General features: G+C 43.5%; 1 protein-coding gene across 5 annotated transcripts in view; it reads right to left on the bottom strand.

Moving 5' to 3' along the window:
• LRRC59 (leucine rich repeat containing 59) overlaps positions 1-27,696 on the bottom strand; it is a 72,333-nt gene that overhangs the window by 23,951 nt on the left and 20,686 nt on the right. For all 5 annotated transcript variants that reach the window (XM_069200076.1, XM_069200074.1, XM_069200077.1 and 2 more), the window contains exons 2-3: positions 22,129-22,237; positions 13,989-14,048 (exon numbers count right to left, since the gene is read on the bottom strand). In XM_069200076.1, the coding sequence (XP_069056177.1) occupies positions 13,989-14,048; positions 22,129-22,233 (165 nt within the window). In that variant the 5' untranslated portion in view covers positions 22,234-22,237. The remainder of the gene's footprint in view (positions 1-13,988; positions 14,049-22,128; positions 22,238-27,696) is intronic.

Below are 27,696 nucleotides of genomic sequence, written 5' to 3'. Positions count from 1 at the left end.
AAACAAGTATTTGCAATGCAATGGGTCTCGCATTTGCTCAAGTTAGAGCTATTAGCGTTGTAAATTCCTAACTGGACTTTTCTTGCCACATAAATTGAAAATGAAAAGTAATACAGATGACATAGGCAAGTCAATTCAAAGCGTCACGGCATCCGTGAGCGTGAAGGAGGGAAACAAAAGGAAAAAGAAGTTTGCTCATAGTCAAACGTATTGACAAACTTGCAATTATCCCTTTAACAGAGTCGATGGCCAAGGCAGTAATCAAACCGCACTAAGGAGGGACAAACGTAAAGCATTTACCAATTATGACACAGGATTTTTGAAAGGCAAGCCCATGAACAAGTGACAGTGATGGGTGTGCGGTGGACATAGATAAAGGCCCACAGATAGATTACAACACGTCAGAGCGCCTGCGAGCTCGACTTAAAAATAAGGATTATGAAACATGTAGGTAACCCTAAAAGTAAGGAAAAAAACTGAAATTTCAAATACTGATATTGGTAGATAGAAACCATCAAATTTGAAAATAAGAGCTTTTGTTCACGGAGGCCTCTGCTCAAATCTGCAAGATGATGTGTATTCCTCGAAGGTGTTCTTAGAAGAGATGCTTGCGCCACCCTAAGCCCAGTGCTAAATTTCCTGTACGCCTGTAAATAAGTGTGAAACGTGTGCCTTCCAGTTTCTGTACAGAGTGCATAGTAGTGTTGACAATGACAGACTTAACAAATATGTGGGACAAAGAGGCATGATAAGCTTTCATTGTCAATGATTCCCTTTAAGCTCCAGCCCCTTAAGCAGCAGAGGCTCCTTCAAGTTAACTTGCCCTGTACTGATGGAGCCCTCATGAGGTCCCCATCGTATCTGGTTATGGTCACCTGTGCCGTGGGTCTGCCCAGTAACACAATGTATAATACGGAAAACAATGGTTCCTACAGGTCAATTCTTGTAGTATTTTGCAACATGTCAGAGGCTAGGTAGGCCCTCTCAGTAAATGTAATCATTATATTATAAATAATTAACTAATCCCAGTCGAGATCAGATCAGTAATATTTTCTTTTATAGAAAGAAAAATAACTTATACATTCAAAGTGCTCCATACAGAAAAAGACTGTATGATGCATTGTCCATGAGCAGTGACAGAAGTAATGTAGAAAAGATAATTAACTCAAAAACATGGAGATCTTGACTGCAATAGGCAATCAAAGAAAAACAATAGTATTTTTCCCATATGTCCTGAATGCCCCATCAATATAAATTTAATGTAGAGCGAGAACACACGTATCATCAAAGTTTCTACCCAAATGCAAACACCTTATAAAACAGGGTATTCACAGGACAAATTAAAAGATGCACTGTCCAAAGACTGGAAAAACAAGTCACTAACATGGAGGATTACTGAAAGAGATGTGTGTTTACTTCCTCTTACAGCAAACATATGGTCAACAGATCCACAAGATTTTCAATGCTCAACCGCAGTGATTGTGAAGACAGCTGTGCCTCTGATCTCGACTGGGCAAAAAGGTGACTGTTTACAATGATTTATCTCACGGAGAGGACTTAATCAGCCTTCAACTCGTTGTGAAATACTACAAGAGCAGATCCATCTGAACCATTATTTTCTGTACTATATATTGCACCCAGGTTCTGGGGAATACAGGTTTACTCCATTAGTTGGTACTGTACGGTAACAGATTGTGCCTGTTCCAACAAGGAAACCTCTGCTGAACCCCGGGTGCAACTAACACTAGAATCTCCAAGTACCTTGAGAACATGGACTACCCAACAATGGTTGCATGTGCAAACTTGCATTGGGCACCATCAGGCCCAACTGTCACATGACTGTGATGTCATGTAAAGAGAAGCCATTTTCAGAAAGCCTGAAATGTTACAGTGTGTGTAAACTTTTGCCATTGCCTGCCTCCAAAACATTCTGGAGAGGTAATGGTTGGAGAAGCAATTCTGAAACCACTGCTTGTGCAGCTACTATATAATTGGCTTTGTTTTTGTCTGGCACTGCTGAAAAGGCTTCGCCAGTTACTAATCTACTAATAAATCATGGCTACACTAGACTGCCATTGTCTGTCTCTGGTGGTGGCTTACTTACATCTGGTAAACACTCTTTGAGTAGCCTTTATCCCAAAAGGGAAAACTTCGAAGTGGCAATGTTTACTACCTACCATGTACCTTAAACACTTTGAAGTAGAGGATGCATTTGTATCTGGAAATAGGCATCTTTTACATTGAGAAATCCCATTTGGAGCAGAGCAATGCTTTCTTGCAAGGCGGTCATCCTGAAGTATTTACTCCATAGACATGAATAGTGGTGCAGAGCTTGCAGGCATAGGATGGTACATAGCATTCCATCATTTTTTGAGAGGAAGATGTACACTATTTCCCCCCCATTCTAATAGCAAACTTCCTCGGTCTCTTTTGCTCATCAATTTTGCAGCCTTTTCCAAAAGACATTATAAATGAGCTGTGATGATCTTGTTCACGGACGGCTGGAAACATGCAGAAATCACTGCTCTGATGAAGAAACCCTCAACTAATCCCAAGTTTCTCAGCAACTACAGGCCTATCTCGCTCCTATACTTCCTGGCAAAAGTCCTGGAGAAAGATCAACAAGCAGCTCTCCGTTCATCTTCAAAAGCACCACCTCCATGACTCCGCCCAATCAGGATTCCGCAGCAGCCACAGCACTGAGAACACCCTCATGGCAGCAACCGATGGCAGCCGCTCAATCATGGACAGAGGAGAAACTGCTGCACTCATCCTGCTTAACCTCTCGGCAGCATTCAACACCGTCTCCCACAGCACCCTCATCGCCAAACTTTACCACCAGGAACAACTTCACTGCCTGTATGTCTGACTTAGCAAACTGGATGCAAGAGAACTGCCTCAAACTCAAAACGGATAAAGCAGAGATCCTGATCTTCGGAAATAAGAACTCCACCTGGGACTCCCCCACAGAAACCTCTGGCATCATTCTAGACGACAAGCTCTAGATTAACAAACAAGTCAACTCTGGGATTGCATCCTACTGCCACATTCTCAGAAGGCTTTGTAATATCTTCAAATGACTCCCACACACACACTAGATGTGCAGTCACCCAGGCCCTCATCACTAGCAGACTCGACTATGGCAATGCACTATATTTCAGTATCTCCAGCAAACTCATGCAAACCCTCCAGAACACCGCCACCAGACTCATCCTAGACATCCCCAGAAGCGCACACATCATAGCTTACTTCGCAAAACTGCACTGGCTACCCATCCAAAAGCACTTCAAATTCAAGCTTCTCATCCACGCCTACAAAGGACAAACCTACCTCAACAACAGACTCCAACTCTACTAACACTCCAAATGTCTATGCTGCGCTTCTCTCTCCCTTGCACGAATTTCCCTCAGCCGCAAAAGCAAGACAGTAAGTCGCATTTTGTCCTTTATCGCAGACAAAACCTGGAACAAACTCCCTCTACATATCAGGAACACCACTCCTGGATGTTCAACTAGGAGCACCTCCAGACCTACACTCCTGCTCTAGTGCCTGGATACCCTCAAGGGTGAGAAGCTGCGCCATACAAATCTACATAGCATAACAAAAATCTAGATGATGATAAAGTTATGTCTTAGATTTCGAAGCAGTACTGGGATCTAATAGCAGTAAGTACCTACCAATCCAACTTAATTTCCTCACACTGGAGATGAAACAACCTCATTCTTCCCCCAAATTGTGTAAGGAGGTCAGAGGGGGAGGAGGGAGCAGTCACTGGTCGCAGTATGAAGAAACTTCATTGAGAATTTAGAACTGAGTGTTGCTTCAGAGGGTACCTATGGAATATTGCTGAGGCTGCGGCCACAGCTGTGGTAATAGTTGATAAAAGTCTGAAGGCCCCAACGGGGTGCTGCATGGTGTGTCTTGTGGTGAAGCACGCATCAATTTTTCTACCACACTGTTCTTTTAAAAAAAGAATTCTAGCACCTCAGCTGCCATGGAGCGATAGAAATGTTCTCCAACAAAACAAACGTTCAGGAAATGTGTCTGGACCTCAGAAGGAAATCCTGAAACCCTAAGCCATGGATGCTTATACAATAAACAATTTATATTTATGCCTGGAAGAAGTGGCACACACATCAAAGGTACAACGAAAACCAGCGTATGAAATAGCCTTTTTCTTCTCCCTCAGAGACAATTTTCTGAGGTCTCTTATGCTGTTTCGATAGATGTTGAAGCAGGTCTTCTCTTTATTCCTACTGGAACCTCTTATATCTGCTCAAAAGTGTCTGGAAATTGGCGACATGACGATTCATGACTGCTTCCATGACCTTTATATGTCATGCTGCATCCAACATTTGACCGTAAGTGGTCCATCCGAGGCCCTGGTTCTAAAGCAAGATTTGGAGCTGTATGGTAAACTATAAAGTCAAACTGGAAATGGCCAAGGAGGTAAATTAAACCTTGTAGTGCAGCCTTCAGTTTCCTTCCCACCCATTAAGAAACAAGGGGGTTCCAGTTTTGAATAGTCCTCAAAAATAAATGCTGGTTGTTTTACACTGTTAGAGACAAAGTCTCAATGAGAACATCAACCTTCTCCTCAATCTGCACTGTGACTCTACAGTGGAACTTGGTTTTATACGCAACGGCACGACAAGTCTCACAAGGAAGAAATACTTAACTACATATACATCTTCATTCTCAGGGGAGCTTACCTCCTCAAGAGGAAGATACTTCCAGGAATACAGGTATTGTTCTCCTCTCTCCCTCATGTATTGGGACCCTACTACTTCCTCTGAACCTCTGCAATTTGGCTGAAGAAGACTATGGTAGTAGATGTGCCCCATCTGCTGCTTGCACCTCTGGGGCTATTCTTTATAAACAGGAAAAATCTTTAGTTCTCTGTAGATGGCCTCCAGCATACTAGGCGATGCTACATCTAAGACTTGAGGCCGGGATAATATACTCCCCATTATGAATACAATCAATGTTTAAACACTCTTTACGCCATCAAATTGCAATGAACCTTCCTTAAACTAGTTTGTGAGTGCAGTACTTTGTGCTACCATTTCTTCACGCATGAATGGCACTCACGCAGTTCTCCTTGGTTGACATCAACCCTCCCTCCCCACCCATGCTGCCTTGCTCTCACCACAGCACTCCGCCTATCACAACACCTAGGGGTCTAACCGGTCTCCTCACTCCGCGACAGTGTACACGAGATACTGTATGCTCATTAACATGCAACATTTTAGTAAATATCAAGCCGCTTCTAAAACACTTAGAAAGTCTCCATTACAACTGCCCACACATTCCAATGCTGATGGAGCTAGAGCATGGCTGAAGAAAATCTCCCTCCTACTGTGCACTAATACATATTTATCCAAGCTGCATCACTAACGTATTTGAAAATACGTATAATTATATCTTAACCCGTTTTTAATTAGCACTTGTGAACTCTTTTCTGTGTGGAATAATCCTTCTACAGAGGTTTACAACTACCCCAGTCAACAGAATGCATTACAAAATAATCAAAAAAGGCTTAATTATGTGTTATACAGCTGCAATCATCATTATATATATATTTATTATATATCTCACTGGCTTACAAACGGCCCTCAGTTCGCATTCTATACCGTTCGTCATTCTTTGCTGCCACCTACAGGCAAAATCACTCTAGCGGTCCAACAATGCAATAGGTCTCTCATTTGCTCGACTTAGAGCTATTGGTGTTGTAAATATATAACTGGACTTTTCTTGCCACGTAAATTGGTCATCCCTGCCGCATAATTTGGGCCTCTCTGCCACATAATTCCAGTGGGCCTGCGTATAACAAAAGCACTTCCATTTACCTTCTTTCTCTATCTACAGCAAAAATTGAAAATATTGCTATTATTTATTATAGATTTTTTTCATTATTTTAGAGTCCCCCCCCCAACCTACCAAATGCTGTCAAACGCAACTGCCACGGCTGTGCGAATTGACAGATAAAGGAGTTAAAAAAAGAGAAAAAAATGTAGTAATGATACTGAAGTTTTTGCATAAGGTCGATACTAAAATGTGCAGGTTTTCATTCGAGTGTATTGATTTATAATCTATGTCAAATATGTCGTGCATTCAAAAAGAAATATACATTTGATTAAATAAACGTGGGAAGTAGTTTCAGCTTTATTTTTTTCTTTCAAACAAATACGAAATATTTATGGCCAAAGATAAATTTAGCAAATAGGTATGGATAATTACAGACGGAAATAAAAAAAATAAAAATAAAACATATAACCGAGGGCCCTACTTTCAATATATGCTCATATCTTCATCCTTCCTAAAGCCTTCTTTTAAATCTTTGGTATTCTGCTCAATTGTACGTCTGCAATTATGTATAATAAATGTGGAAGCTGCACTTGAGAATGAGCATGCCCATATTCAAATTGTAATAGATTTCAAAACATATTTAAAGCAGTTTCATCTGTTATTTTTTTTAAAACGGCTGCAGGTTAGAATAGGTGATAACATGCAGATAGGCTGTAAACTCCTGAAGTGGAATAAACATTCTGTCATAAGGCCTCCTTAACAGCTCATGCCCTTGAATTTTCAGAAAAATAGTAAAGACTAAAGAGGGGCTAGGCTGGCTTTTATTGTTTAAATAGTTGTAATTCTGCTCAATAAGGTGTGTTTCACACTTTATTACAGTTGAATTGTGTGTGATATGACAATACTGCTATCAGAACCAGTGACAATTTATTAAACAATATTTTTTTCATTTAAAGTCGAACGGTGAGATCACAAGTACAAAGTTATGACAGAAACATGCATTATACGGTTATTACACACGTCCTTGTATTATAATGTTTGTGTCGGTTATATGCATTATTAAAAACAAATCCAAAAGTGCAAAGTTAGTAATGCATTGTGATGTGTGGTTCTTATAAGATGTTCCGATAAATGCTCATACTGAGGGTCGTTTCAATTACTAACTCACACGCCCATGCACTCGTTTGCTGCAAACTGTACTCCACAAATAACTGCACGTTATTAAGCCACAGTGCCACCTAGTTTGCTGAAAAAAACATTTCAGAGGCACAGACGTTTCCATCATGTCCACTGCATTCTTAATATCCCGCTACAATTTTCATTGGGGTATTTCAGACTTCATTCAAGACGTATGGCGACGAAGCAGCTAAAAGGATTACTGCACCTGTTACATATGTATGTGAGCAGCAAAGAAAACCCATGATCAAACTGCAACTGTAGAAATCAACATTAGTAACACGAGTGTCGCTGAATTAGATAGTAGGGACAGTAGTCTAACAAGCTCTACATGCGCTTAGAACCAGCAGAGATCACAGATGCGTTTCTAAAACGTGGAAAAATGATGCAGCCCCAATGCCTGAATTCCCTGTACATTGGGGGTGCGAAAATAGCACAAATATTTAGAAGCATCTACATATTCCGAAGCACTGAATCTATCTTGCAAGTCTCTCGTTTCACATGGAAGGAATGTTTGTTAACAGTGCGCACATAGTAGTTACTGTAATCGAATCTTCAAAACGACGTAAAAGCTTAAAAAAAAGAAAAGAAAAAGTACAAAACAAGCAACTACGAGAGAGGGGTGGTGGGGACGGGCAGACACGAACAGTAAACTCAGGGTCAGGCGCGAAGTTTTGCGGGAGGGCAGTGCGAGCTGATTCAAAGCGCCATGGCTGCCAAAAGCATGAGTGCAAAGGAGAGACAAAGAAGAAAAAAGGAGTTTGCTCACAGTAAAACATATGGCACTCGTGCAGTAATTCATGTAACAGGGTCAGTCTGCAAGGTGGTAACAAAACTGCCCCAAGGCGGGACAAACGTAAAGCATTTACCAATGTCATCAAGGGATTTTTGCATGGCAAGCCCAAGAACGAGTGAAAGTAATGGGCGTGAGGTGAGCATGGTTAAAAGCCCACAACACTTACAACAGGTCAATAGCTTGCGCGCTCAACCTAAAAACCGCAATATACTCTGTGGACTAATAATACAAATCTCAAGGTAGGGTGGGAAAGCATTCTGCAGCTACTGGAGGTCACCTTAGAAACAGAATTCTTGGCTTGGCATGGGTAAAAGTTAATGGTGTAGAGAGTCAGATCGGAGTGGGGGAGTAGTGTGTAGTAGAGCGGATTTGTTGGAGTGTCGTAATGTAGAGCAGGGGAAGTAGAGTTGAGTAGAAGGGAGTAGAGTTCAGTGGTAGAGAGCAGAGTGGAATAGGCTGGAGTGGACTGAGGTAATGAGGTGGATTGGACTGGAGTAGAGTCAGGTGGAGTAGGGTGGCTGAAGTGGGGTGGATTGGTGTGGGGTGGACTGGAGTGGGGTTGATCGAAATGGGTTAAGGTTGATTGGATGGGGTGGATTCGAGTGGGTTAGAATGGATTGGGGCAGGTGGTTTGTACTGGAGTGATAGGACTGGGGTGGGGTGAATTGTATTGGGTGGCGTGGATTTGTGTGGAGTGGGATGGAGTAGGGTGGGTTAGACTGGACTGTAGTGGGGTGGATTGGAGTGGGGTGGGTTGGATTGGAGTGAGATGGACTGGATTGGAGTGAGGTGATTGGAGAGAAGTGAGGTGGAGTGGACTGGAATGGGGGTAGGCTGGGTGGATTGGATTGACAGAGTGAGGTGGATTGGGACAGAGTGAGGTGGATTTGGGACAAAGTGGGGTGGACTGGATTGTGTGGGGTGCACTGCAGTGGGGTGGGCTGGATTGGAGTGGGGTGTCGTAGGATTGGATTAGACTGGGGTGGATCGGGGTGGGGTGGGGTGGATCGATTGGAATGGGCTGGACTAAACTGGGATAAAGTGGACTGTAGGGGCATGGATTGGAGTGGGTAGACCGGAGTGGGGTAGGCTGGATGAATTGGATTGGAGTATGGTGGACTGAACATGGGGTGGGGTGGATTGGATTGGGCTGCAGTGAGATGGACTGTTTTGGAATGGGGTGGATTGGAGTGGGGTGAATTGGATTGGGGTGGACAAACTGGATTGGATTTGAGTGGGGTGGATTGGAGTGGGGTAGGCTGGATGGATTGGATTGAAGTATGGTGGACTGAACTGGGATGGGGTGCTGTGGATTGGGAAAGAGGGGTGAACTGGAGTACAGCGGCTGGATTGGATTAAAGTGGGTGGATTGGGGTGTGGTGTGCTGCAGTGGGAGTGATTAGACTGAAGTGGGTTGGGGTGGATTGGAGTGGGATGGGGTGGATTGGGGTGGGGTAGGGTACAGTGGATGGATTGGACTGTAGTGGTGTGGAATGAACTTGGAGGGGCTGGGTTGGATTGGAGTGGATTAGAGTGGGGTAGGCTGGATGGATTGGATTGGAATGTGATGGACTGCACTTGGGGTGGGTGGGGTGGAGTGAGGTGGATTGGAGTGAGTGGGGTGGATTGGAATGGGGTGTGGTGTGCTGCAGTGGGATGGACTGGATTGGAGTGGGGTGGATTGGCTTGGGGTGGAATGACTGAGTGGAAGTGATTGGGGTGGGATGGAGTGGGTTAGACTGCGGTGGGGAGGGGTGGACGGAGTGGAGTGGGTGGACTGAACTGGGATGGGGTGGGTGGATTGGAGTGGGGTGGGCTGGATGGATTGGAGTATGGTGGACTGAACTGGGGTGGGGTGAATTGGGGTAGTGCATATAAGTTTGAGTAGAGTGGGGTAGATTGGAGGAGAGTGGGGTGAATTGGATTGGGATGTAGTGGGCTGCAGTGGGATGGGCTGGAGTGGAGTGTGTTGGATTGGATTGGGGAGGATTAGAACTGGGATGGGGTGGTTTGTAGTGGAGTGGACTGGAGTGGGGTAGGCTGGATGGACTGGACTGAAGCATGGTGGACTGAACTTGGACTGGGGTAGGGTGCAGCGGGTGGATGAGAATGTGGTAGATTGGAGTGAGTAGGGTGGATTGGATTGGGGTAAGGTGAGGTGGACTGCAGTGGGGTAGGATGGATTGGAGTGGGGTGGACTGGACAGGGGTGGGGTGGGGTGGATTGGATCTGGGTGGGGTGGATTGGATTGGGGTGAAGTGGAGAGGGATGGGGTAGAGGGGTGGGGTGGACAGAGTGGAGTGGGCTGAACTGGGGTGGGCTGGACTGTAGTGGAGTGGAGTATGGTGGACTGAACCAGGGTGGGGTGAATTGGATTGGGGTACAGTGGGGTGGATTGGAGTAGAGTGGGGTGGACTGGAGTAGAGAATGGGTGTACTGGAATGGGGTGGAATGGTTTGAAATGGGGTGGGGTGGACTGGGGTGGGTGGATTGAAGTGGGTGGTGGGGTTGGAGTGGGGTGGATTGCATTAACATGTGGTGGGTTGGATTGCGTGGGGTGGATTGGAGTGGGGTGAATTTGAGTGGGGTGGGTGGTTCTGATTGGGGTGGATCCAATTTGGGGTGGAGTGGACTGAAATGAGTGAGTTGGACTGGATTGAGTGTGGTGGATTGGATTGGGGAGGATTAGAACTGGGATGGGGTGGTTTGTAGTGGAGTGGACTGGAGTGGGGTAGGCTGGATGGACTGGACTGAAGCATGGTGGACTGAACTTGGACTGGGGTAGGGTGCAGCGGGTGGATGAGAATGTGGTAGATTGGAGTGAGTAGGGTGGATTGGGGTAAGGTGAGGTGGACTGCAGTGGGATGGGTTGGAGTGGGGTGGGATGGATTGGAGTGGGGTGGACTGGACAGGGGTGGGGTGGATTGGATCTGGGTGGGGTGGATTGGATCTGGGTGGATTGGATTGGGGTGAAGTGGAGAGGGATGGGGTGGTGGGGTGGACAGAGTGGAGTGGGCTGAACTGGGGTGGGTTGGACTGTAGTGGAGTGGGGTGGATTGGAGTGGAGTATGGTGGACTGAACCAGGGTGGGGTGAATTGGATTGGGGTACAGTGGGGTGGATTGGAGTAGAGAATGGGTGTACTGGAATGGGCTGGAATGGTTTGAAATGGGGTGGGGTGGACTGGGGTGGGTGGATTGAAGTGGGTGGTGGGGTTGGAGTGGGGTGGATTGCGTGGGGTGGATTGGAGTGGGGTGGGTGGTTCCGATTGGGGTGGATCCAATTTGGGGTGAAGTGGACTGAAATGAGTAAATTGGACTGGATTGAGTGTGGTGGATTGGATTGGGTCTGGTGGATTGGACTAAGTGTGGTGGATTGGATTGGGTCTGGTGGATTGGACTAAGTGTGGTGGATTGGACTGGGGTGGAATGGGTGGGGTGGACTGCTTTGGGGTAGGGTGGAGTTGATTGAACTGGGTAGGGTGGATTGAGTGGGGTAGGTGGATTGGACTGCAGTGGAGTGAGTTGGGTTGGATTGGGGTAGGGTAGGGTGGACTGGATTGGAGTGGGGTGGATTGACTGGAGGGGTGGATTCATTGGAGAGGGGTAGACTGGATTGGAGTGGGATAGATTACGGTGGCTTGAAGTGGGGTGTATTGGACTGTGGTAGGGTGGATTAATGTGGAATGGGCTGGAGTGGGGTGAATTAAAGTGGACTGTATTGGAGTGGGATGGTGTTGGTGGACTGGAGAGAGGTGGTTTGGGTAGCAGTGAACTTGAATGGAGTGGGGTGGATTGGAGTGGGTGGACTGGAGTGAAGTGGGTTGGACTGGAGTGGGGTGCATTGGACCGGAATGGGGTGGGGTAGATTGGATTGGGGTGTGGTGTATTGGATTGGAGTGCGGTTGACTGCTCTGGGCTGGACTGGGGTGGATTGGTGTGGGGTACTGGATTGGTGTGGTGAAGACTGGACTGGAGTGGGGTGGATTGGATTGGAGTGGGGCAGATTGTTTTGGAGTGGGGTGGGGTGTTTGGGACTGGAGTGGGGCAGGGTGGAGTGGAGCAGATTGTTTTGAACTGATGTGGGGCAGATTGAAATGGATTGGAGTGGGGCAGGTTGTTTTGGATTGCAGTGGGCAGGTTGTTTTGGATTGGAGTTGGGCAGATTGTCTGGATTGCAGTGGGGCAGATTGTTTTGGATTGGAGTGTGGCCGGTTGCTGTGGGACAGACTGGAGTGGGGCAGATTGAAGTGGGGTGGACTGGACTGAAGTGGGGTGGATTAGATGGGAGTGGGGTGCACTGGATGGCACTGGAGTGGGGTGAATTGGGATGGGGTGGGATGGATCGAATTAGGGTGAGATGGATTGGAGTGGGGCATATTGTTTTGGATTAGAGTGGGGCAGATTATTTTGGAATGGAGTAGGGCAGACTGGAGTGGGGCTGACTAGTGTGGCAGAATGTTCTTGATTGGAGTGGGGCAGATTGTTTTGGAATGGAGTGCAGCAAACTGTTTTGGATTGCAGTGGGGTAGATTGTTTTGGATTGGAGTGGGGTAGATAGGAGCAAGCATATTTTTGGGGCGTGGGGTATATTGTTTTGGATTGGAGTGGGGCAGATTGTTTTGGATTGGAATGGGGAAGATTGAAGTGGGGTAAGTGGGAGCGGGCATATTGTTTTGGATTGGAGTAAAACAGACTGGAGTAGGGCAGATTGTTTTGCACTGGAGTGGAACAGATTGTTTTGGAGTGGTGCAGATTGGTTTGGATTGGAGGTGGGTGAATTGGAGTAGGGCAGATTAGACTGGGGTGGGTTGGGAGGAATGGAGTAGGGTGGGTTGGAGTAGATTTAATTGGATTGGGATGTGCTGCACAATTACGTGTTAAAGCATCATTTCAGAAATTACACATAATAAAGATACACTGCTGTTTTACAATATTTGGAACAAGCAAATCGTCATTGTTTGAGAGCAGCACCCACGAGCACGTTAAAAGAAAACATGACTGCAAAATGAGAAATGGACGACTTGGCAAAATCAAAGGAAGTTAGCTATAAAAAATTAAAACTTTGCAATTTTCTTTGTACTGCTAGACCTGTTTTTGCCACTCACAAGCCTTCTATTTGCAGGGCACTATAAGTTAAAAAAGAAAAAAATACATCAATCATGTCAGGTGCAGCGAACGGGCACTGTTTAAGTTGATTCAATCAGTGCTTCATCCCTGCTCCACATAGAGGAACAAAAATAATGTTTGGCCTGCAGAGACTAATTACGAGGCTGTAAAGAAGAGTGCCGCACAAGCCAAGAAATGGTAATTGATAGGCATGCTCTACTGTACAAAACAGAGTCTTGCGAATGTCTCTACATGGGTAATACATAACAGCCGTACTTGCAATGCCACTAGCACAAATGTACCGATATAAGTAATGACTGCCCAAAGCAGCATGATTGATCACTAAAATATGAACTTAAGTATATTTTAGAAATTCAACCTTTTTTCTCTAAACATCAGCTTAAGAGTTCTGAAAATACACACATATTAATCTCAAATACACACTTTTCAAATTTACCATACATATAATAATTCAACCAAGCATAAGCTTCTAATTTAGTATGTTGCAATGTACACAGGAGTAACTGGAGACCTACCAGTAGCTCACGAGCTACTTATTGGAGAAGCATAAATTAGGGCATCTGTAGGACTTTTGAGCAGAGAATTACTTCATACTTTTCTTAAGACATTATCGGAGATGACCAATCAAAAAGTCAACTTTAGGTCCGACCAGATAGATGGAACAGTGCATTTTGACAATACGATTAGTACACCAATATCTACAATTGATTGTAAAAACATTTTTTATATCCTTGTACCACCAACCTATTTCAAGTACAACTTGAACTTTACAGAACAAGAAAAAACGTACAAAGAACCTGGCTTTTAGCCTAAATCCAATGTAACTGAAGCTATATACGTAAGTTAGGTGTTAAAAACGCCTCTAGGCTGTCCTTGAATCTCATACTCCTTTTCTCCTCTTTCCTGATCCCCATCACAACACCCCCTTCAGGTTCTTCAGAGCCCATCCCAAACCCTCCTATTATCTCCTCTAATCTTCCCGTTTACCCTCTAAGATCCCTAGCCACTTACCACACCAATCCCTACAGTCTGCACTACAGCAACCTTCATGCCACTCTACATCAAGGGCATCACTCTTACCGGAAGAGATGTCAGGTTGTTACAGGACAGGTCCAAGACCGTGGCCTTTGGGAGGGCCGCCTGCAAAAAGAAAGTCGAGAGTCAAAAGCATGGTTCTGTGAGTTTTTAAAAGCACGATTCAATATGTAAGGGGAACAGAAGAATATAGTGAGGGTATCAGGATGTCAGGATAACCATACAGCATGGCATGCACACACATAAAAAATATATAAAAAACAGATTTGTCTCCAAGTGTTGCTTGCAGTCGTCAGATCTGTCATTTAAAAAGACACTTCCTCCTTTTTTCACATTTCTTTGTAACTAGAACATAAAGATTCAAGTTTGACATAAATTAATGTGACTTTCGCGAGAAAATTGTATGTATAGTAATTTAACTGGCAGAATTGTCAAAAAAGTAACACCGCCCACAAGGTTAAATTTTAAATGAATTTGAGCCAAGAGAACATTGAGGAAAATCAGTGCGGTTTTTAAAATTAGCATGTCTGGATGGCAGAGGAGTCTCGCTCTGGACTTATGAATACACAAGTGCACTCTAAGTGGCCCAGAAACAAGCTACCAATAGCTCTGGCTGGGGCCACAAGATAAATCTTGAAATGGTGAGTAGACAGCAGATGGTCTGGGGTGGTGGCTAGTAAATGAACTGGAGTGGAAGCTAGGCAGTACATGGTTTTGGACAGCACCTACAGGTAAAATGTGCAAGATGGGGTAAGTCAATGCGCAATATTGGATGAGGAATCGGATGCTGGTTAGTAGTTAGGCAGTGGATGTACTATTGGTGGAGAGACAGTCGGTATGTAGGTGGCAACTAGACAACTGATGTGACGGCGGTGGCTGGGCAGTAGTATCGGCAGGAAAGACTAGAAAGTGGAGAATTTGAAAGGTGGGGAGTGGGCTATGAAATATGCTGGATCAGGAGGTATGGTAGTGAGAGTGGAGGTGTTGGGCAGTGGCTGGTTTGGGGAAGGTGACTAGAAAGTAAAATGTTTAGGAAGGTAGACAAACAGTGGATCATTTAGAAAAAAAGCTCACACAGCGGATCTTTCAGGGTGGTGGCTACACAGCTGAGATGGTGGGTTGCAGGGAAAGGCCTGGGGTAGTACAAAGGGCAATTTGCGGATATGCAGTAAATAGTTTGAAGTCATGAAGAACAAAACAGGTTAGGAAGACAATAATTAGAGGTGGTGGTTATGAAGTAGATGGTATGGGCTGGTTATTAGTAAATAGATGATTCTGAATTTCTGGGGGAGAGGCTAGACAGGGTAGACATTGGATGATGTGGGATTGTGGCGACTGGCAGTGCTTCGCTAAGAAGGTGACTGTGTGGGGAGTTGCTCGAGGAAGTGGTTATGAATAGAGAGAGAAAACTGAATGTTTTGGCATTGTGGACAGGCAATTGATGGTACGTGGTAGGACAGGTCAGGCAGAGGATGGTCAAGAGTGGTGGCCATGGAATAGCTGCATTGGGTTGGTGGCCTTTTGCAGTTATGACCACCTTCATATGATCGAGATAAAAAAAAAAATAAAAAAAAAATGAATAAAATCATTTAGTTTACCATAAACACTGTAGAATGAAATTATATTTAAGGGAAAAAATAATTAAGGCATCTCTAGGACTTTGAGCATTTGAGTAGCAGAATCACCCCATGCTTTGCCTAAGATGTTATCTAAGACAAATCAACAACTCAACTTTAGGTCGCACCAGACAGATGTAACAGTGCAGCCTGACAATACTGTCAGAAAACAACTATTTAAAATGGACTATATAAATGGATTTTTGTATTTGTTTTTATCACCAACCTATTTCCAATAGCACTTGAATTTTAACCCCTTGGGTGCCAAGAACGTAACGGTTACATCATCGGCTGCACCGCTCGAGTGCCGAGGACGTAACCGTAACGGCCTGGTATGGGCCCTCGAGGAAAGCGCTAGCGCTCCCTCTGCGGGCCTGGCACCCCCCTTCTATGGGCAGGGGTGGAAGGGGAATCGTTTCTCCTATTGAGCCTTCCCCTACCCTCCCCCCGTGACGTCTGATGACGTCAGCGCACAATTGCGCGCTGACCTCATCAGAGGCTGCCCCCACCGCGCTGGAAGCTTGAGCTTGCAGCACGGATCGGTAGAGAAATGCAAAAACATTTCTCTTACGATCTCGGGCTGGAGGCGAGAGAGGCATCAAAGCAAAGTAAAGGCCTTTCCTTTTATGTCTCTCTGAGCATTTCTGCAGCCCAATTGTGAAGCGATAGGGCTGCAGAAATGCCCACTAGACACAAGGAATTTTTTTAGGAAATTGACATCAGGCGAGCGACCCCTTTGGCAAGATTGACCTATATTAATTAGGCCTTTTTTGCCCCCAGGGGGTGGCAGAAGCCACTAGACACCAGGGTTTTTTTTGTTTTTTATATTGATAAGGGGAGCGACCCCGATGGAATGATATGTGAGTTCTGACCACTGTCTCCACGTTGCACTTAGCCTAGCAGTACACCGTCACATTAGTGACCACCAACCTCAATTTGCCTATTGATTTTATTTTAGCATTAGCCACTGCCACGTTAAAAGCTGCAAGTAGTCTTCCACATTGTACGATGTGCATGTTTTATTTTTTGTGTTCTTTTCCCACCAAGGGCTTAGGCTTATGAGAATGTAGTCAGACGGCATGGACTGTCTTGTTTTGAATTGGCACCTTGGGATTGTGGCCAAGCCCTGACGTATTATTTTCAAAGCTGGCCTAAAGCAATCAGCATTTTTGCTTAATAAATAAACTTCTGCAGGGAGAGGGAGGTTCTAACATTTTCCTCTCTTGTTTGTTCAAAGTGTAAAAGGCCGAGACCAGATGGACCAGGGACAGAGAGTGTTTGCAGATCTCAGGCATATCCAGGACGCTGGAGTGTGTCATCCTTCCCGTGAGAATAATTGATCTCTCTATCCTCGATCGATTGTGGGATCTGGCGATCTGATACTGAACAGGAGGGAGATGAAGCAGTTTTGGCCCTTGCCTCATGGTGATGCATTTTTTAAAATTCATTATATACTTAGCATTATAATATAGATACATATATTTGGTGTGTATATTGCAGTGGAGAATCATGTGCACATTCTTTCATTTCATTGATGTGACCATTTTTACACATGCGCTTTCAGCCTGCTATTCTCCTTTTAGGAACCTTGCGTAGTGAAATAATAAATGTCTTCTTTGGACTAAGAAGCGCATTCCAGAGATTTTTGTCAGTGCATGAGTGTTCCAGCTCGGTCATTAGTGAAGCAAAACACCCTTAGGCAAGGGTTGCTCCCCAGGGGGCAATTTGTTTATTAGGCCTTTTCTGCCCCCGGGGAGAGTGGGAGGGGGGGAAAACCAGTGGACACCAGGGATTTTGTTTTTTGTTTTTTTTGTTTACATTGATAAGGGGGCAAGGGTCGCTCCCCAGGGGGCATTTTTTTTTATTAGGCCTTTTCAGCCCCCAAAGGGGGCAGTAATGAGCACGCACCAGGGATTTTTTTTGTTTTTTGTTTTTTACAGATGGGGAGCGACCCCTTAGGCAAGAGTCGCTCCTCTGGGGGGCAATTTTATTTTAGGGTATTTCTGCCCCCCTGTGGGGCAGATCAGCCTATTTTTGTAAGGCCCATCTGCCCCCAAGAGGGTCAGAAAGTCAACCAGAGACCAGGGATTGTTTTTTCTCCAAAAAAGACTGTGGTGGTGTGGCCGTACCCCCACCTAAAATAAATGGGGATAAAGTTGTTTTGCCCACCGGTAGGCAGATGGGGCAATTACCCCCCATCCACTCCTGGCAGGGGGGGTTACAGAAAGCCTACTAGATGCCAGGGAACTAAAAATAAAAAATAAAAATTAATGGGGGTGGCAGCTACCAACCAGTATGGGTATGGTTATCCCCCACCCTAACTTAAGGGGATAACAGTTTTTCAGCTTTCCTCCCGCACAATAAAACATCTTACCTCATGGCAAGCACAAGGACATTTGATTATTTTGGGTTTTGTTTTTACATATGGGCCATGAGAGCTTGTCTTAACTCTCAAAATCCTCCCACTTGGAATCGTGAGGGCTGTACCTTTTGGACTTCAGGACGTTGCCATCTAGAAAAATCTATGAGACCTAGACACATCTGAAAACTAAACATCTGGGAGAGTCCAGGGTGGTGTGCTTCACATGCACCGCACCATTTTCTTACTCACAATGCCCTGCAAACCTCCAACTTTGCTTGAAATCACACATTTTTCCCACATTTTTGTGATGGAACATTCCGGAATCTGCAGGAATCCACAAAATCTCTACTACCCAGCATTGCCGTATCTATACCAATAAAAATTCTGCCCCACTTGTAAGCCTAAAAATGTTATTTTTCAAACTACCCTTTTGGACCCATTTTGGTTCCACCTCATTTTTTACATGTTTTTGGCTCTTCCCTTTCACAGGCACTTGGCCCACCTATACAAGTGAGGTATAATTTTTACCGGGAGACTGAGGGGAATGTTCGGCGGTATGAAATTTGTGCTGGTGCAGTGATCCCACACAGAAATGTGGGAAAAATGTGATTCTTTAGCTACATTTGAGGTTTGCTGAGGATTCTGGGTAAGAAAACACTGGGGGATCCACGCAAGTCACACCTCCCTGGACTCCCTCGGGTGTCTAGTTTTCAGAAATGTCTGGGTTTGGTAGGTTTCCCTAGATGGCTGCTCAGCCCAGGACCAAAAACGCAGGTGCCCTCTCCCCGCAAACACAGGTAGTTTTGTACTTGATAAGTTTGATGTGTCCACATAGTGTTTTGGGGCATTTCCTGTCGCGGGGTCTAGGCCTACCCAAACAAGTGAGGTATCATTTTTATCAGGAGACCTGGGGGGCACTGGGTAGAATAAAGTTTGTGGCTCGCCTCAGATTCCAGAACTTTGCAGCACCGAACTGTGAGGAAAAGTGTTTTTTTGCCAAAGTTTGAGGTTTGCAAAGGATTCTGGGTAACAGAACCTGGTGAACGCGCCACAAGTTACCCTATCCTGGCTTCCTCTAGATGTCTAGTTTTCAGAAATGTCCAGGTTTTCCTAGGTGTCGGATGAGCTAGAGGCCAAAATCCACAGCTAGGCACTTTGCAAAAAACAAGTCTGTTTTCTTATGGAAAATGTGATGTGTCCACATTGTGTTTTGGGGCATTTCCTGTCACAGGCACTAGCCCTACCCACACAAATGAGGTACAATTTTTATTGGGAGACATGGGGGAATGCTGGGTGGGAGGGCATTTGGGACTCCTCTTAGATTCCAGAACTTTCTATCACCGAAATATGAGGAAAAAGTGTTTTTTTTGCCACATTTTGAGGTTTGCAAAGGATTCTGTGTAACAGAACCTGGTGAGACCACCACAAGTCACCTCATCCTGGGTTCCCGTAGGTGTCTAGTTTTAAAAAATGCACAGGTTTGGTAGGTTTCCTAGATGCTGGCTGAGCTACAGACCAAAATCCCCAGCTAGGCACTTTTAAAAAAACTCAACAGTTGTCAATGTAAAAATGATGTATCCATGTTGCGTTTTGGGGCGTTTCCTGTCGCGGGCACCAGACCTACCCACACAAGTCAGGTACCATTTTTATCGGGAGACTTGGAGGAATGCTAAGTGGAAGGAAATTTGTGGCTCCTCTTAGATTCTAGAACTTTCTATTACCGAAATGAGAGGAAAAAGTGTTTTTTTGCCACATTTTGAGATTTGCAAAGGATTCTGGGTAACAGACCATGGTGAGAGCCCCACAAGTCACCTAATTCTGAATTCCCCTATGTGTCTAGTTTTAGAAAATGCACAGATTTGGTAGGTTTCCCTATGTGCCGGCGGAGCTAGAGGCCAAAATCCACAGCTAGACACTTTCCATAAAACACGTTAGATTTAAATGTAAAAGTGTGATGTGTCCATGTTGCGTTTCCTGTTGCGGGCATTACACCTACCCATGCAAGTGAGGTACCATTTTTATTGGGAGACTTGTGGGAGCAAAGAATAGCAGAACAGGTATTATTGCCCCTTGTCATTCTTTAATTTTTTTTCTTCCAAATGTAAGACAGTGTGTAAAAAAGATGTCTATTTGAGAAATGCCCTGTAATTCACATGCTAGTATGAGGACCCCAGAATGCAGAGATGTGCAAATAACCACTGCTTCTCAACACCTTGTGCCCATTTTGGAAATACAAAGGTTTCCTCGATACCTATTTTTCACTCTTTATATTTCACCACATGAACTGCTGTATACCCGGTATACAATGAAAACCCAATGCAAGGTGCAGCTCACTTATTGGCTCTGGGTACCTAGGGTTTTTGATGAACCTACAAGCTCTATAAATGCCCGCAACCAGAAGAGTCCAGCAGACGAAACGGTATATTGCTTTTAAAAATCTGACATCGCTGGAAAAAGTTATAGATTAAACATTGAGAGAAATTGATATTTTTCACCTCCATTTCAATATTTTTTTATTTTAGCTGTTACTTTCTGTAAGAAAACCCTGACGGATCTACACAAATGACCCTTGCTGAATTCAGAATTTTGTCTACTTTTCTGAAAAGTTTAGCTGTCCGGGATCCAGCACTGGTTTCACAGCCATTTCTGTCACTAAGTGGAAGGAGGCTGAAAGTACAAAATATAGTAAAAATGGGTCCTAGTAAAATGCCAAAATTATGTTGAAAAATGTAGTTTTCTGACTCAAGTCTGCCTGTTCCTGAAAGCTGGGAAGATGGTGATTTTAGCCCCACAAACCCTTTGTTGATGCCAATTTCAGGGAAAAAATCCACCAGCCTTCTTCTGCAGCCCGTTTTTCCATTTACAAAAAAAAAAAAAAAAAATTGTCACTGTATTTTGGCTAATTTCTTGGTCTCCTCCAGGGGAAACCACAAACTCTGAGTACCTCTAGAATCCCTGAGATACTGGAAAAAAGGACCCAAATTTGGCGTGGCTCGCTTATGTGGACAAAAAGGTATGAGGGCCTAAGCGCGAACTGCCCCAAGTAGCCAAAAAAAAGGTCTGACACCTGAGGGGGAAAAGGCCTGGCATAAAGAAAAAAGGCACAAAGTAACTAACGCATATTCCCTCGTCTCCCGCTGCCCGATCCCATTATATGGATTGGGGTTGCGGCTAGGCAATGGGTGCTTGAGAACAGTGGCAAGGCATGTGCGAGGTCTGGAGGGGTTACTTGACATTGAGTGGTTTAGAGTGGTGGTTCACCAGTGGGTAAATAAAAATGAGAGCTATCCAGTGGAAGGTTAGCAGTGAGGGCTATGATGGGCGGTTTAGAGTGAGGGATAGGTAATGGAAGTTTGGGGATGGGGGTTTGGCACTGAAGGTTAGGATTGACGCCTGGGCAGTCGGTGGTTTGGAAATTGGGAAGGATGTGTATGTTTGGTAAGGCAACTACTTAGTGGATGGTTGTTGTGATCGGGACCAGCAGTTAATGTTTTGTCCTTGTGGTTATGAAGTGGATAGTTTGGAATGGTGAACAGGCAGTGGATGCTTTGTAGGTGTTGGCAAGGCAAGTGGACGGCATGGTGGTCACTTTCTACTGGATGTTCTGGAGTGGTCACTTAATAGACGAATGTTTAGGGAGGTGTTTAGGGAGTGGATAGGTTTGAATGTAATATAAGCAGCAAAAGGGAGGAGTGGGGTAGCCACTTAGAGGTTTGCAATAGTAGCAAGTCTTTGTTTCATCCACTGAAGTGGCTAGCTAGTGGATGGATTTTGACATCCTGGACAAACAATGGATGGATTAGTAAGTAGTTATCCAATGGTTGGTTTGGTACAGTGGTTAAATAGTGGATGGTTTGAGATGGTGGTTAAGCAGTGAATGGGTTGGGAATATAGACAATGTGCAGGTGAAATAGAATGGAGAGGGGCTGCATGAGGGAATAGGCAAGGGATGTTTCTGGGTAAAAAGCTAGTTGACTGTGCCAACAGTATGGGAGCTTGATGATTTTAGAGAAAGTAGGGGATAGGTTGTGGTATATGGATCAGGATAAGGTTTAAAAGTCCCAATCCCCACCTGGCCCTCTTAATTTTGGTTGTACATATGAAAAACCCAGACATCCCCTCAAAGGCAAATAGTAGACAAAATGTTAAAGGGGGCCTTCAGTGGGGAGGTGGGGGCAGTGTAGGAAGGTGAGTCACTGTTACTAACCAGCTCCTTGACTGGAACTTCATTCAGGTCACTCAGGCTGAGATCCAACTCATTGCCATCAAGTTTGTCCCTCAGGTTGATGCTTTTTCCTCCTGCTCTTGCCATGATTCTTTAAAGAGAAGATACAAAAGAAATCAATGGGTTAGACAACTGGGGGTTAAGATAGAAGAGTTAAGAAGCACTGGCCAACCAGTAACCATACAGCGATACGTTTTATGACAAACAGTGAATCTTGTGTTAAAAGGAAGAGATGCAAAGAGAAGGCTTAACTTGCACTGGGGTTTAGACAGGAGATTTACCACATCCACTGCAGGTTGCCCCCCTTGTTGCTGGTTCTCTTCCTAGTTTAAGTCTGATGCTCTTTGGCTTTAAGTTTTTTTTTTCCAAATAAGCTTTACTGCCATTAAGGTTCACCCTCCATAGCCTTCAGTTTACCATTAAGTAAATACTATAAATTGAAATACCAATGTACGCCTCGGTCAGTAACAGTAAAAAGATTCTAGCATCCCTCCTTTGTAACAGAAAAAAAAACCACAATGGTTATTCACACCCACAGTAGACTTAAAATGCAATGATTTTTCTTTTGTGAAAAAATATTCTGAGCATCATGTGGGCAGCAGCATTGCTGCCCTCGTCCACACAGAGAAGAAATAGAGCCCAGGTAGAACAAGTTGCTTTTCTAATACAAAACAGGTACAACACAGGCATCCGAAGTACAACCTTTCGAGTGCAGCGAATATTGTAGTATCTTGACCGTAATGTTCAGAACAGCCCGTAGCGGGCATCACTATAAAAATAACATTTGTAAGAAACACTGCCATTTAACGATATAGTCCGATTTTCAGGCCTAGCAGACCTACTGCAATACTATTACAAACAAGGCCCTTAAAACACAAACTACTTGCAGCTGTAAAACAAAGGTTCCAGACATGACAGAGCATAAAAAGACATCGAATGGTGGGAGTGGTTACTCTTTTGCACCCCTCTCCCAACCTAGTATGAGGACCCAGAAATGGCCTGGATAGAAGGAGTGTGTTGTGCTGAACGGTTTGGTGGTAGTCCCATTGTTGTAGGACCACCAAAGGCTGAGTTATGTGCACAAATGTTCTGAAAAAGGAATGCCTCGCAAAGTATTATGGGGCAAGTTTCCAGAGTGCAGTGAATATTTTAGTTTTGGCTCTCCCGCTGTGCCGGGAGAGACGCTTTGAGAATTTCTCTGTTTTCTTTTCCTGTGTTAAATGCTCCAGTTTGTATATTTCTTCAACTGCTCAAATTGTTAAGTGGTACTCATGGAAAGCACTCCTCAGATCACGGTTACATTATATGAAACTTCACATAGTTATGTAAAGTGCGCCTCTGACTGAGTTTGCAATATATTAATCTTTTTTTTTTTAAAGAAATATTAAATACATTAAAAAGAACCCCCTCCAGCTTGCAGCCTTTGTGCGCAGACACCACAAAGAAACAGCGGCATGCCTAAAACAAGGAAAAGGAAGAAACAATATATGGCCACGCAGCGCGAAGAGGTGAGGCAAAAGAAAAAAGCAGTGCGCACACTAAGGTATGCAGCTAATCGTGCAGTAATCCATGTAACAAGGTCAGTCTCCAAGGCAGTAACAAAGCAGCCTCAAGGCGGGACAAACGTAAAGCATTTACCTACAAAATCAAGGGAATTTTAAAAACAGGCAAAGCAACGAATGAAAGTGACGGGTGAGATGTGTGTGTGTTGCAAGCCCACAGATGTAGATTACAACATGTTGAGAGACAGCGCTTGCACGCTGCCTAGACTCGACCTAAAAATAAAAATAATAAAAAAACACTGGGCGCTGCTGTTGGCTACTCCCTCTAAACTGGCCATTTGGCAAAAGGCCAGTGTATCCATAAAGAGAGGTTAGCACTCTGTTTCATAACTAAAATAGGGCTCCGCAGATTCAGTATCACAAGGAGGAAGAAATAGGCAGGACTAACAGCACACAACATGTGTGCTCTACTTGGTGCTCAAAATGGGTGACACCTATGCCCCACAAGGGAGGAGCTAAGACAGACGGCAGAGAGGTGGATGCAGCTCTCTTAAGTGTCTCTAACAAACCATTTTCAGTTCACAAATCCAGTTTGGGATTGAGAACAAAAGAATGTCATCACTCGAAGCCTCGGCATGGTTAAGTGTGAGTTCACACCACAAGAAGGGTGCCATAAGCTGTACTCATATGATTAAATTGAGGTGGGCCTTTCTTCAGCTCATTTAAAATAGGTTGTTCGGCTTCAGTAGGTCTCTTGAATCTCTTGATTACCAGCAAGAGTTGTTCAGAACTTCCTGGTCCCCCAAGATGGCTTAAAATTAAAAAGTCTATATGTTCACCCTTCTCCCTCGCCACATATCTCTGCACGAAAAAGTTCAGACCCCCTATCTCGCAAGAGATTTTTGTTGACATTGCTACCGCTATTAAAGTATTAGATAAACACTCACAATTCCCATTACAAAGATCTTTAATGGCTTCTCTGTGGCGCAATACCAGAATAAAACTGGACACTACAGATTAACTACACCGTTCATGGGCCTCAAAAAACATCCATGCTATTTCATGACCTATATGATGTCATCAGAGAACCTATGCCCTTCGCTTTTTTGGTTGCTTAACACAAACTCCCCCCAATCGATGTTTATAGCTTTCTAAAAATTAAAGCTAAACTCTCTAAACTAGATTGGGCTACAAACGACTATAAACTATGGCATTACTCAGGACATATCTGCTCCAAGATATACAAAGCTCTTGAGACGCCTACCTCACAGGAGATGTCACCCCTTAGGTCTAAATGGTCTAAATGGTGTAAACGTTTAGGAGGTTTTGACTTGATACAGATTTTCTGAGAAGCACTGGATTAATATAGGGTAATATGCTCTTCGAAATAAAGTTTCCCCTTCGCTGATCCAATCTAAATTTTTTACCCTACACTTCCTCCACTGGATTCCTGCTAGGCTGCACAAGATGGGTCTCAGAGACAACGACAAATTTTGGAGCTGTAGAACTGCTCCTGGATCCCACAAACATATGTTCTTCCAATGTCCCCAAATATCTTTCTTTTGGTCATATATCTAAAACCAAATCAACAACATGTTTGAGACATCAATTACCCTAAATTTCACACTAATTATATTGGGCCCTTGGAGTATCTCAAATAGACTCAATCATGATGAGAGTGTCATGGCTTTATTAGATCTTCTTCTAGCCATTGTAATTAAGGTTATATTAGCAGATTGGAAATCCCTCAAACATGTTTCCCCTCATACATGGTGGGCATGGGTAACATATTTAAGAGGAGCTAATAAGCTACTCAAATCGCCCACATGCTCTCATAAGACATCGAATATACGGTCAACATTAGACCACTTTATGGAAAAAGAAGAGAAACCCAATTAGTGCCTATCTTACTGCTTCTATACAATCATACCTCAAAAGGTCAACCACACTAGTCATAACTAGTTACTCATATATACCATCGCCCTCGCCCTGCCTCCTCCTCTCTTTTCCTTTCTCTCCTAAGTTGATATCATCCCCAGTATGACTAGCGGATACACATTCCTCCATGTAGTAATCATTCTAGAACGTGTACAATTACAAATGTCAGCAATGGTTGTTCTACCTTGACCTAGACGTATATAAGATCTATCCTTACGTCAACCTTGATATCTCTCTGGTTAATTTATATACAATATGTACATGGATAATGTGAGTTTCTCATGTTATTTTCCAACTAAGTGTATCCCCTGGTCCCTATGTTAGTTACTTGTTGGTTTTTGTCTAAATATACCAATAAAAATGATTCAAGCACAAAAAAATAACTTCAGGATCAGCCATTATGATGTTGTCACTGGTTCATATGGAATGCAAGCTTACGTTTTAAAACTTAAGTAAGTGAACGTTTTTCACTAGTTTTCTTAGAAAGCATCTTTTATGCTTGACTGCTTGCAATCAGCAACTTTGTGAAGCTGTAAATTTGCCCATTTTACAGCAAATGTGTGTTTTTGCCTTAGCTGCAATTAAGTTGATCTTTGAGAGTATTAAATGCTGCTGTGACTAAGTCCATGTAGATTTAGTGCATTTGTAAATATTCTGTCTTTGGTATTTCTACTTTTTATGAAGTAGGCAAAGATGCTATTCTACAACGAACCACAGGGAAGGATCTTAAACAATATGATTCAAGTGCTATAAATCAATGTCTCTACTACAAAGAGAATGATTCTTTAAAACAGTCAAACTAAACAAATGCTACATCAACAGGATCCAAAGACATCAATATCATATTTCCAGGGCAGAACATTATATTTCTTTACACAAATCCTGAAAGGGCTTTGGCAGAAATAACGGAGGCTAAAAAAGAAGAAATTCCCAGACCTTAATGAGATGATCACAGAAGCCTCCAAAGCAATTAGAAAAACCCTGGACAAAAGAATAGGGGCAATGGACCACCAGCTGTGGAGAACATCAGGGTTACAACTGCAGTAGATGGCAACATACCGATCAATAATTATTAGTCCATTGTACAGTGTTGGCAAAAAAGGAAAGCACCACTTTAGTGCAATAGGCACAATATTTTTAAAATAATTTCATGTTTTAATTCTCTCATATTTGTCAATACAATTTTATTCAAGACATTTATAAATTCACTGCAATAATTTTAGAACTTCAAAATGATTGTATTGGTAGATTACATTATGCAGTGAAATACGTCTAAACGTTCTATGCATTTCTAGATAAACATTTCTTCAGGATTAAAGCAATTTACTGTTTCATACAAACAAATGTGCTTCAAAATGGGGCACACCATAATAATATCTTGTTGCAACTTCAAAAACCAATCCAATTAAAAACAGCTTTTCTACACATTGTTATTTTGCTTCAAACCTCTAACACTATGTATCCTTGTTGTGACCAATCAAAAGTCAAGTGATCCATGTGCTGATATTTGTTTCAGCTTATTAGCTGCTGTTGGTGTATCACAATAATGACGTTTCAGATTTATTCTGGATATATCCAGTCAAAAATCACATCCTAATTATATTCACACCATAGACGTTTCTGTTTCTTTTAAGTTCTTTCTTGAAGTAAACAAAAGTAAATTAGCTAGAACAAACAAACATTTTGAAACTGATTCCCTCCTCTTGGTTACAGCGTAACAGGATTTCTAAGTAGTAATTACTATCTTGCACCAAATGTTTTCTTCAATTTACTGCTCTGGCTAGTTCTAGTACATTTTCCTGTATCCAAAATATTCATTGCTTCAAATCACGGATACTTTTAAATTGGCTATCTTTGACAGATAAGATACTAGAGCAGTTTGTGGCAATTTTAATTGGTCAAGAGAAACCTCTGTTTTTCCACAATTGATCACATTTTTTTATATATCTTATGCTATTTATACAATGGTAAAATCACCATAAATATTAATAATGACCCAAGCAACCTCTCGATTCTGCTTTCAGTCCTAATAGATAAAACACCTGAGCTATCATGTGACTCAGGCAAATTTGTCTAACAAGTACTCCTTCGGTCAAAGTAGATTATCTCT

Source organism: Pleurodeles waltl, chromosome 7, assembly GCF_031143425.1.
Source record: "Pleurodeles waltl isolate 20211129_DDA chromosome 7, aPleWal1.hap1.20221129, whole genome shotgun sequence".
Lineage (NCBI taxonomy): Eukaryota > Metazoa > Chordata > Amphibia > Caudata > Salamandridae > Pleurodeles > Pleurodeles waltl.
The sequence above is the reverse complement of the archived record's forward strand: the minus strand, read 5'-3'. Positions and strand labels throughout refer to the sequence as shown.